Source organism: Procambarus clarkii, chromosome 16 (assembly GCF_040958095.1).
Source record: "Procambarus clarkii isolate CNS0578487 chromosome 16, FALCON_Pclarkii_2.0, whole genome shotgun sequence".
In the NCBI taxonomy this organism is placed as follows: domain Eukaryota; kingdom Metazoa; phylum Arthropoda; class Malacostraca; order Decapoda; family Cambaridae; genus Procambarus; species Procambarus clarkii.
The window spans coordinates 17206006-17218172 of NC_091165.1; the positions used below are offsets into that span (position 1 = coordinate 17206006).

The following is a 12167-nucleotide window of genomic DNA, read 5'->3' on the forward strand; positions in this document are numbered from 1 at the left end:
ATATCAAACAATTTACGAGGGCCTTATCAGAGGAAAGCAAGCCATTACGACTATATAGCACTGGGAAGGGGTCAGGATAAGGATTTGGGATGGGACGGGGGGAAGGAATGGTGCCCAATCACGGACGGTCGGCGATTGATCGCCGACCTGTTTGAAGCGAGACCGTCGCTCTACCGTCCAGCCCAAGTGGTTGGTCTAAACTATTTACAATTAAAACAATTTACGAGCATTCCATGCACCTGGGCTCTAGGAGACTCGAACCGTGGACCCCACGCGTATGAGGCCGAAACTATCGGCCGAGCTATTGGAGTAGTCTTAATAAAAAGTTTCCTTAAGGAACTAATTTCATAATTTACAAGCATCGAAACTGCCCAGGTAAACGTTGTTATTGTTATAAACACCTTCCCAATGCTTCGGAGCTCAAAGTCTTCAATAATTGTAAACAAAACCGCCAAAGATCAATATAAAATGTACATTCGTAAGATGCGTGAATGCTTGTTGACTCCCAGCCCCTGGTTAAGAGACTGGTGGGTGGTGGTCCGGGAGGGACTAGTGGGCAAGGCTTGCCATGAGCCAGTACGGTAAGGGAAAGTCGTCAGCTATCAATCTGTAGTAGTCAGTTCCTGTACCCGCGCCTGTGTTTGAAACAACTAACTGGCCTACAGACGCGACCGTTGCAGTTACCACACAAATGGCTCTGTAGAGCAACAAGAGTCTGCAGCAACATCGTTCTACTCGCCCAGTTTTTCCCACTAGTGAAAGTAACAAAACTTAAGCCTCCAAAATTCAGATGGAAAAGTTGGCAGTCCAAGCGTTGGTTGACTAAGTGCTGGTAATCACAATGTTCATGTTATCAACACTGGCTTAGAGACAACTGTTCAAACCCTAACCAAAGGCACGCACTCGAGCGCACACACTTCAATAAACTAGATGTTGTTGTTAAAGATTTAGCTACTCGGGACAAGTGTCCATGTAGCACGGGCTATGGTGAGCCCGTAAAATAAAATAAACTAGAAATTCGTACTGTTCTTACGGTACAGTAGAGTCAGGTGTACGCGTACACCTGACTGGTGTACCGCGTACCCAGACACGGTACATCTGGACCACCGGACGCCTCACTGCCAGTATATACCAACACGTGCCTCAGCAGCGTGGAGCTGGACACTCGTATATACTGTCAAGCAGTATCCTCCCCCGCGATAGCAGCCACTTAGCAAGGACGGACGACTTAAATGCGAGCTCAGCACGCAGTATATCCTTTCACGACCAAAGATCACAATCACTCCAAATAAAAAAAACATCTACCACTTACGAGCTATTCATGCCCGTGCCACCTCTCGAGTGGCTTAATGTTCTTCAATCAATCAGCAGCGTGTGGGTATAGGTAGACGAGGCGAGGCGGCGGGGTCAACCATACTGAAAATGAGGGGCGGGGGTCGCCGGCCCTGGGCAGGTAGGGTCATAGGGGTGGCCACCGCCTGACATTTGTCAGCTAACATTTACTCTCCCACATAATGTCTGGTATTAACGCCCCACGCCGCTGGTAAACAATATTAAACTTGCAGAAACTGTACAGAAGTGAAGGTGGTGAGCGAGTACCTTGAGTGTGGGAGCCCAGAGCGCTGGTATCGCGTGGTGGGGAGAGTGGTACACGACTGAGGACCTGCCCTCCTTACCACCTGGTCTGCCCTCCATACCCCCCCCCCCCGGCCGCTGCACAGCTACTCCTTCCCCCTCCCCCCCTCTAAACTAAGCCCCCAGCCCCCCTTCTCCCCCCCCCCCGCCCCTCCACCTCAAATACATTTAACAGCCAGAAGGGATTCGAACTGTTCTCCAGGTACGGAAATCAGATAGACCTACCAGCTAGGGGTGTTTCATATAACCGAAGCGTAATTGTAGGCCTAACACTGTGTATAATGACCAGTGGAGGGTCGCCAAATATCTAATAAAGCGGTGTGTACTATACATTAATATGCAGCTTTGTGGAGCAAATTTTGCGAGCTACAAGCGGCAGCAGGAGTGCCAGGAGCCGGGCAGGGAGCAGCACCTAGCATCAGGATTTGGGGCTACCAGGCGTGGGGGCTACCCAATCCTTTACCGTATTCGACACCGTAAAAATTGCAATCGTTTTACCTAATCGAAAACGTTCTTAATAACACTTAACTAAACAATCTGACTACAGTCTCTCCCGGCCAATAATCTGGATACATTACAGTACCGTAATTGGAAACAGAACCCAGCAATTGTTAATCGATTGGTCGGTATCGATAAAAATTGACGTTTCAAGTGGAGGAAGAGCTCGCATACGAGACTCTCACGTGTTAATACATCACAGTTCCTGCACTCTGCACTTGGCAACTAAGTTTAACAGGTTGACGTATTAGTGATACGTCATTAATACAAGGTATACAAGTGTCTTGTATACTTCCTGGGGGGGAGGAGCAGACGATTTCATCGGAGGAGGGGGGGGGACTGCAGACTAATATACCTGGGATGGGGGAGGCAGCAGACGTGTCTACCTGGGATGGGGGGAGGCAGCAGGCTTATCTACCTGGGATGGGGGGAGGCAGCAGACGTATCTACCTGGGATGGGGGGGGGGAGGCAGCAGACTTATCTACCTGGGATGGGGGGGGGGGAGGCAGCAGACGTATTTACCTGGGATGGGGGGGGGGGGAGCCAGCAGACGTATCTACCTGGGATGGGGGGGGGGAGCCAGCAGACGTATCTACCTGGGATGGGGGGGAGCCAGCAGACGTATCTACCTGGGATGGGGGGGGGAGCCAGCAGACGTATCTACCTGGGATGGGGGGGAGCCAGCAGACGTATCTACCTGGGATGGGGGGGGAGGCAGCAGACGTATCTACCTGGGATGGGGGGGGGAGGCAGCAGGCTTATCTACCTGGGATGGGGGGGAGGCAGCAGACGTATCTACCTGGGATGGGGGGGAGGCAGCAGACGTATCTACCTGGGATGGGGGGAGGCAGCAGACGTATCTACCTGGGATGGGGGGGGGGAGGCAGCAGACGTATCTACCTGGGATGGGGGGGGGGAGGCAGCAGACGTATCTACCTGGGATGGGGGGGGGGGGAGGCAGCAGACGTATCTACCTGGGATGGGGGGGAGGCAGCAGACGGATCTACCTGGGCAAATTCTGAATATTTTACACTCTCGCGCCGTAATACTGCGGCTTAAAACGTTTGATTAAACATAAATGCCAAACATTTGGGCTTAACTCAAAAACAGTCAAGTCAAACAGGAGGGGACGGGGCTCTGTGGCTCGAGGGCTTATCTGCAATAGGATGGAAGAATATGCAATGCTCGAGTTAGGGAAACTGTCTAATACAGATACTGTTCTTAATAAGGATCCCACCACGGGCACCCGCAAGATAACGTAAGTTTGAAGGTTGTAAGATGCTGATCCCATTACTTGACAGTCTGTTCACAAGAGACAGGGTCAACCGCCCAGCTGCGCCTGAACTGCCCCAAGCGTCTATGAACAACCCAGAGCATTGTTCTTCCTACTGGGGTATGTGTCCCTGCAGCACTGGGGTGTGTTCACTCCCTACACGCCGCCTACCTCAGTCTGAGGTCAGCCGGTCTCTTCATTTATCAACACACAAATCCCAACCTCATAACCTGAGTAGAAAAGCACCCACGTGACAACCAATGTATAGAAAACGAGGATTTTTGTGAGGCGCTACTGTTCACAGCACGTTGAATTTAGTACGTGGGTTACCATTGTGTTACCATAACGACGCTATTTCACCGTAACGCGTCCTTTCGATTAATAGGTCACATTTTATACGTTAGAGTAAACATTAGAACTACGACCTATTAAGAAAAGCAAGGGCTCAAAAACATTAACGTTTTCCATGCAACGGTCTCGATGGGCAAGGTGGGTTGGTTGGGGTCGTCCGTTCCTGGCTAGGATAAAAGGATGTTTTTCCCCGCGGTGGCACACCAAGAGGTCGAGAGGACATGAAAGTGTCAGCAGGATGTAATAGAAGAATGTTAACATTGTGAATAGTACGTGGGAGTGGATAGGCTACAGTGAAGCAGCGGGAGCAGATAGGCTACAGTGAAGCAGCGGGGGAGCAGATAGGCTACAGTGAAGCAGCGGGAGCAGATAGGCTACAGTGAAGCAGCGGGGGAGCAGATAGGCTACAGTGAAGCAGCGGGGGAGCAGATAGGCTACAGTGAAGCAGCGGGGGAGCAGATAGGCTACAGTGAAGCAGCGGGGGAGCAGATAGGCTACAGTGAAGCAGCGGGAGCAGATAGGCTACAGTGAAGCAGCGGGAGCAGATAGGCTACAGTGAAGCAGCGGGAGCAGATAGGCTACAGTGAAGCAGCGGGGGAGCAGATAGGCTACAGTGAAGCAGCGGGGGAGCAGATAGGCTACAGTGAAGCAGCGGGAGCAGATAGGCTACAGTGAAGCAGCGGGAGCAGATAGGCTACAGTGAAGCAGCGGGAGCAGATAGGCTACAGTGAAGCAGCGACTGTTGCTCGGGGCGCCAGAACACACTTTCCCATGATGCAGATGATAACGAAGAAAAAATCATTAAAGTATTTACGAAAGCCATTTTTGGGTGCTTTGATGTGATTACCGGAGCTAATTACTCGTTAAATGAGAAAGACAATTGCTTGACTCCGCGCTGCAGGCAACTGAAGAAAATGCTCGCAACAGATTTTTGAACTCTTTCCACCCCCTGAGGACCGCCAGCCTGGGTCAAGGGCGTGTCCCGTGGCAGATCCTCCCACAGCGAGAGGAGACCAAGGGCGTGTCCCGTGGCAGATCCTCCCACAGCGAGAGGAGACCAAGGGCGTGTCCCGTGGCAGATCCTCCCACAGCGAGAGGAGACCAAGGGCGTGTCCCGTGGCAGATCCTCCCACAGCGAGAGGAGACCAAGGGCGTGTCCCGTGGCAGATCCTCCCACAGCGAGAGGAGACCAAGGGCGTGTCCCGTGGCAGATCCTCCCACAGAAGGCAGGGGTACGTCCTCTGGCAGGACCTACCTCAGGGGACGTCAGTACACAATAGTATCTCAAGTCCAGGTGTACCAGTAAGGGTAATGAGAGGTGGTGCTGGAGGAGGCAGAGGGCGGAGCATTATGACCACGTCACAAGCCCCCGTCCCAGCCTTAAACAGAACAACATGTGTGGAAGCATCGGAGTGTGTTTATATGAATGCTACACAGTATTCATCTATGGACATCCATATATGGTGAAACACATGTGAAGAACCTCTCACACACTCACAGCTCCCGGACAAGAGGGAGCCAGCTTAGCTTAGCTGCCAACACCCACAAATCGTGTCAGCAAGGCGGACAGCCCGCCTGCTTTCATACCTCTCTCTCACTGTATTTCCCACTTCTATACTTTCCTTCACCTATGCCTCTCCTTCCTCTTTACTCCCCCCCCCCCCCCCCCCCAAAAAAAAAAAAAAAAACTTCTCCACGCGACACTAGTTACGACCCAGATTACTTGCTCACACTTAAACCCAGAAACTCTATAGTTAACAACTTGCTACTGCCGATGAGTGCCACGGGAGAACCACAATTACTCGTGCATAATTTATACATGGCAGCTCTGTGTGTGACGTCAGCGGTGCCCAGAGGGAACAATACCCAGGAGTAACGTTATCATCGCTAACTGGAACTAGCAGGTCCATTGTTCATCACAATGAAATGTGTGAAGTAAAACATGTGTATGGGACAAGTAACAGTCAGTAGACTAACATATGTTGTCACAGCTCGTATAAGACTTGGCTACAAGTATCTCTTGGCAGTTCGGCTTGTATAGGGATCTAGATGAAGTAAAGTGTAAAGTGTGTGGACAAAGACAGGGACACACTCGAACACTATATCTTGGATTGTAGTAAAATTGAGCCATTTAGGGATAAATCTAAGCTCACTCTGTATGATATGGCAACCTATCTTATTACCATGGATAAATTACCTGAAATCCTTGCACTGTATCCATATTTCGCTTCCAGTAGATACGACATAGGAGATTAAGAAATTGTGAAGACTAATAATAAACAGAAGCTCCCCTATGACTAATATCTTCATTGGTCAAACTTATGTATTAACGATAAGACCTACCATTAATGTATGACGACTTACTGTAAATATATAGCTCTTGAAATATAACATTTTCTAACTAGCTGACATTGTAACTATAAGGTGTGAAGAATAGGTGAAATTGTTTATGTAATAATCTAAGATGAGGTCTGATAAAGCCCTTTTGTGCCCTCTGTAATGCTTTTTGCGCTACCGCTCACAGGATGAGTATGGGGTGCACAATAAACTAGCCGCCTTCGGCGGCAACAATAACAAAAAATCAGTCGTTGAATTAACGTTAAACATGAATATTGTGGTGGTTGGGTAGGATTCTGCCCAGGCAGTAATCCTTGAAGCGAGCCGACTACCTCTCCCCAGCTTCATGTTGTCAGCATGTGGTGTGCAGAGTGGCGGGTGGGGAGCGAAGGGCAGTCAGCAAGCTGTAATGGCCTCGCTGAAGATGTGACGTGTCAACAAGCTCTGCTGGATGAAGGTTACACACATTTGTTCAAAAGTTGATTGTCTGAGGTAATCTTGCGAGTAACAGCTTAACACTAGTCACACTCGGTCTTCAACCAGATAAGGTTACCACCATCACAAACCATCGGCGACTTTATCATAGCGTATCTGGCAAGGAGCGTCTCGATCCGCCTCGTGTCCGGGCGTAATAGCTTATCAGGGTGGCAATTAATGTTATCTCTGCATGTCAAGTACACTTAAACCCCCCCCCCCAAGTCTTGACTGCTAAGCACCTGGGTAGTTATTGTCATCTCGGTACAACCCCCCCCCCCCCTCACAGTGGGGGTGGGAACACACCCCCAACAGCTATTCTCCCCTCCACACACACTATCACACCACCAGTCCTCCATCCTCCCACACACACACGTCCACTACTCCCCCCCCCCAAATATGATGGAAGTGTGTACTCGTCTATTCACCTATTTGTATGCACCTATTTGTGCTTGCGGGGGTTGAGCTCTGGCTCTTTGGTCCCGCCTCTCAACTATCAATCAACAGGTGTACATGTTCCTGAGCCTACTGGGCTCTATCATATCTACACTTGAAACTGTGTATGGAGTCAGCCTCCACCACATCACTGCCTAATGCATTCCATTTGTCAATCACCGACACTAAAAAAGTTCATTCTAATATCTCTGTGGCTCATTTGGGCACTCAATTTACACCTGTCCCCCCCCCCCGTAGTGCGTGTGCCCCTTGTGTTAAATAGCATGTCCTTATCTACCCTATCAATTCTTTTGAGAATCTTGTATATGGTGATCATGTCCCCCCCCCCCCTAGCTCTTCTGTCTTCCAGCGACGTGGGGTTCAACTCCCGTTGTCTCTCCTCGTAGCTCATACCTCTCAGCTCGGGTACTAGTCTGGTGGCAAGCCTTTGAACCTTCTCCAGTTTAGTCCTATGCTTGACTAGATATGGACTCCATGCTGGAGCTGCATACTCCAGGATTTGTCTAACGTATGTGGTCTGTTCTGAATGAAAGTTCTGAATGATTCCTTACACAAGTTTCTAAATGCCGTTCTTATGTTGGCCAACCTGGCATATGCAGCTGATGTTATCTTCTTGATATGGGCTTCAGGGGACAGGTTTGGCGTGATATCAACCCTTAGGTCTCTCTCTCTGACTGACTAATAAATTCATCTCCCAAATGATACCTTGTATCTGGCCTCCTGCTCCCTACACCAATCTTCATTACATTACATTTGCTTGGGTTAAACTCCAACAACCATTCCTTCAGTTTATCTAGGTCTTCTTGAAGCCTCAAGCAGTCCTCCTCTGTCTTAATCCTTCTCATAATTTTGGCGTCGTCAGCAAACATTGCGAGGAATGAGTCTATACCCTCCGGGAGATCATTTACGTATATGAGAAACAAGATAGGACCGAGTACAGAGCCCTGTGGGACTCCACTGGTGACTTCACGCCAATCTGAGGTCTTACCCCTCACCGTAACTCTCTGCTTCCTATTGCTTAGATACTCCCTTATCCACTGGAGCACCTTACCAGTCACTCCTGCCTGTCTCTCCAGCTTATGTACCAGCCTCTTATGGGGTACTGTGTCAAAGGCTTTCCGACAGTCAAAGAATATGCAGTCCGCCCATCCTTCTCTTACTTGCTTAATCTTTGTCACCTGATCATAGAATTCTATCAAGCCTGTAAGGCAAGATTTACCCTCCCTGAACCCATGTTGATGGGTCGTCACGAAGTCTCGTCTCTCCAGATGTGTTACCAGGTTTTTTTCTCACAATCTTCTCCATCACCTTGCATGGTCTACAAGTTAAGGACACTGGCCTGTAGTTCAGTGCCTCTTGTCTGTCACCCTTTTTGTATATTGGGACTACATTAGCAGTCTTCCATATTTCTGTGAGGTCTCCCGTCTCCAGTGACTTAGTATACACTATGGAGAGTGGCAAGCAAAGTGCCTCTGCACACACTTTCAATACCCATGGTGAGATCCCGTCTGTAGGAATGAAAACGGTTTACACGCGATTCACAACTGACGACGTTCGAACACTTCCGGAACAAGTACTTCACTGACGAATTTTGTTCGAACCACAACGCTGTAAATGCTTCACCCACGTACTACAAATACAAATAATCGCCAACAGAACCAAAACACCTAACCTATGCCCATATATGCACAATATGCTATTATTATAACTTATATTTGAGAAAATTCCCGTTTTGAATGAAAAGCATGTAAAAATTGATTAATCCGTCTGTGGGGTCGACCGCTGGATGTAATGGACTTTAGCAGAGGACGGGTTGCGCGTCGTCCCCCCCCCCACACACACACACATAGAGGGATATGACAAGGGAAGAGAGAATACGGACAGCAGACGCGAGGAAGGAGCGCAGGGAGAGAGAAGGAAATCAGAGTACCACAACCCAGAACCCTACAATCCCAGAGGGAAGTGGAGAACCCTCCTCAAACAGTGCAACAGCCACAGGGATTGGGGCACCACCCCCAAATTCTACCCAACAGACACCCAACCTGCCCCATCCCCTGTCAGCCCCCCACTAAGTACCCACCTAGGGCACCCTCCCCCCACCCACCCCCTCCCCCCCACTCACCCCCTTCTCCCCCTCACCCCTCTCCCCAGGACCTCCCTTCTCCCCCATCCCCCATGCCCTCCCTTCTCCCACATGCCTTCCCGTCTCTCCCACCCCCATGCCCTCCCTTCTCCCCCTCCCCCCTAAGCCCCCCACTCTCCCCCACCCCACCTAAGTCTTCCCCTCTCCCCCACTCCCCTAAACCCTCCCCTCTTCCTCACCCACCTCAGCCCTCCCTTTTCCCCCACGCCCCCCAAGCCCTCCACCCTTTTCTCTCCCCCCAAGCCCCCCCATCTCCCCTATCCCCCACAGCCTCTCCTCCCCCCATGCTTCCCCAACCCTCCCTCTCTTACCCACCCCCTGTACCCTCCCCCTCTTATCCACCCCCTGTACCCTCCCCCTCTTATCCACCCCCTGTACCCTCCCCCTCTCCCCCACCACCCCAAGCCCTCCCTCCTCCACCAATCCCCCCGTGCCAGGTCCCCCCAGCTCCCACTCACCCCAGATCCCAAAGGTCCCCCCCAGAAAAGAAGCAGAAGAGAGTCAGTTTCAGGGTGATGTACTCGAACATAGATGGGATCACAAGCAAGACAAGTGAACTAAGGGAAAGAGCACAAGAAGTTAACCCAGATGTAATCGGACTCACTGAAACAAAACTCTCTGGAATCATAACGAATGCCGTGTTTCCCCAGGAGTATACAGTAATAAGGAAAGAGAGGGAAGGTAGAGGAGGAGGCGGAGTGGCCCTACTCATGAGAAGGGAATGGAGTTTTAAGGAGATGGCCATCCCGGGCTGTGAGGAGTTCAGAGACTACATAGCAGGCACCATAACAATGGGAGGACCAAGAATAGTAGTAGCAGTAATATACAACCCTCCACCAAATGACAGGAGACCCAGTCAAGAGTATGAAAACAACAACAAGGCAGTTAACACTATAATTGAGAGGGCAGCCTCTGCTGCCTGTAGAAATAGATCCCACCTGCTCATCATGGGCGACTTCAATCACGGAAAGATTGACTGGGAGAACAAGGAACCGCATGGAGGCGAGGATACGTGGAGAGCCAAACTATTGGAGGTGGTGACAAGCAACTTTTTAACGCAGCATGTCGGAGAACCCACAAGGATGAGAGGCAATGACGAACCAGCGAGACTCGACCTAGTCTTCACTCTGAACGACTCCGACATAAGAGAAATCGGTTTTGAGGACCCAGTAGGAATGAGCGACCACAGTGTACTGGTGTTCGAGTACTTGACTGAAGAAGGGTTATTGAACTCGAGGAGGGATACCGAAACCAAAAGGTTAGCATACCGAAAGGGAAACTATGAGGGGATAAGAAAATTCCTAACAGATATAGCATGGGAAACAGAGCTCAGGGGAAAGACGGCCCAAGATATGATGGATTACATCACGCAGAAGTGCAAGGACGCAGCAAACAAGTTTGTCCCAGTCCAAAAGGAAAACAGAGAAATGAAGATGAGAAACCCATGGTTTAATCAAAGATGTAGGCTAGCTAAGCAGCAAAGTAAAAGGGCATGGAGAAACTATAGGAATAACAGGACACTGGAGAGCAGAGAAAGATACCAGAATGCCAGGAATGAATATGTCAGGATGAGAAGAGAGGCAGAAAGACAATACGAAAATGACATCGCAAGCAAGGCAAAGACTCAGCCTAAATTGCTGCATAGCCACATTAGGAGAAAAACAACGGTAAAGGAACAGGTTATGAGATTAAGGATAGGGGCGGAAGGATTCACTACAAATGACAAGGAAGTGTGTGAGGAATTGAATAAGAAATTCCAGGAGGTCTTCACCTTAGAACAAGGAGAAATTCCAGAAGTGAGGGAATAGCTAACCAGGAACCACTGGAAGAGTTTGAGATTACCAGTGGGGAAGTAAGGAAGTGTTTACTAGAGTTGGACGTGACGAAGGCTATAGGCCCAGATGGAATCTCCCCTTGGGTTCTAAAGGAAGGAGCAAGAGAACTGAGCTTACCACTCTCCATAGTGTATAACAAATCACTGGCAACAGGGGAACTGCCAGATACTTGGAAAGCAGCTAACGTAGTCCCGATATACAAGAAAGGGGATAGACAGGAGGCACTGAACTACAGGCCAGTGTCCCTAACCTGCATACCATGCAAGCTGATGGAGAAGATTGTGCGAAAAAAACTAGTGGAGCATCTGGAGCGAAGGAACTTTGTAACACAGCATCAACATGGGTTCAGGGATGGCAGGTCCTGCCTCACAGGGTTACTTGAATTCTACGACCAGGCAACAAAAATAAGGCAAGAAAGAGAAGGGTGGGCAGACTGCATATTTTTGGATTGTCAGAAAGCCTTTGATACAGTGCCACACAAGAGGCTAGTGCGAAAGTTGGAGATGCAGGCTGGAGTGAGAGGGAAGGTACTCCGGTGGATAGAGGAATACCTAAGCAACAGGAGACAACGAGTCTGTGTGAGGGGTGAGGTCTCAGATTGGCGAGACGTCACAAGTGGAGTCCCGCAGGGGTCAGTCCTTGGACCTATACTGTTTCTGGTATATGTAAATGATCTCCCAGAGGGTATAGATTCGTTCCTCTCAATGTTTGCCGACGATGCAAAAATTATGAGGAGGATTGAAACAGAGGATGATAGTAGGAGGCTACAAGATGACCTGGATAGACTGAGTGAATGGTCCAACAAATGGCTGTTGAAGTTCAACCCGAGTAAATGCAAAGTAATGAAACTAGGCAGTGGAAACAGGAGGCCAGGCACAGGATACAGAATAGGAGATGAAGTACTTAATGAAACAGACAGAGAGAAAGATCTAGGAGTTGATATCACACCAAACCTGTCTCCTGAAGCCCACATAAAGAGAATAACGTCTGCGGCATATGCGAGGCTGGCTAACATCAGAACGGCGTTCAGGAACCTGTGTAAGGAATCATTCAGAATCTTGTACACCACATATGTAAGACCAATCCTGGAGTATGCGGCCCCAGCATGGAGCCCGTACCTTGTCAAGCACAAGACGAAGCTGGAAAAAGTCCAAAGGTATGCTA

General features: G+C 49.7%; 1 protein-coding gene across 4 annotated transcripts in view; it reads right to left on the reverse strand.

Moving 5' to 3' along the window:
• Nos (Nitric oxide synthase) overlaps positions 1–12167 on the reverse strand; it is a 761521-nt gene that overhangs the window by 443015 nt on the left and 306339 nt on the right. For 2 of the 4 annotated variants that reach the window (XM_069325287.1, XM_069325286.1), the window contains exon 1: positions 1313–1338. The exons of 1 other annotated variant lie outside the window; for it this stretch is intronic. In XM_069325287.1, the coding sequence (XP_069181388.1) occupies positions 1313–1323 (11 nt within the window). In that variant the 5' untranslated portion in view covers positions 1324–1338. Of the gene's footprint in view, positions 1–1312; positions 1339–1599; positions 1662–12167 lie in introns of those variants that run through there. One more of the 4 variants, XM_069325289.1, reaches the window with a different exon arrangement.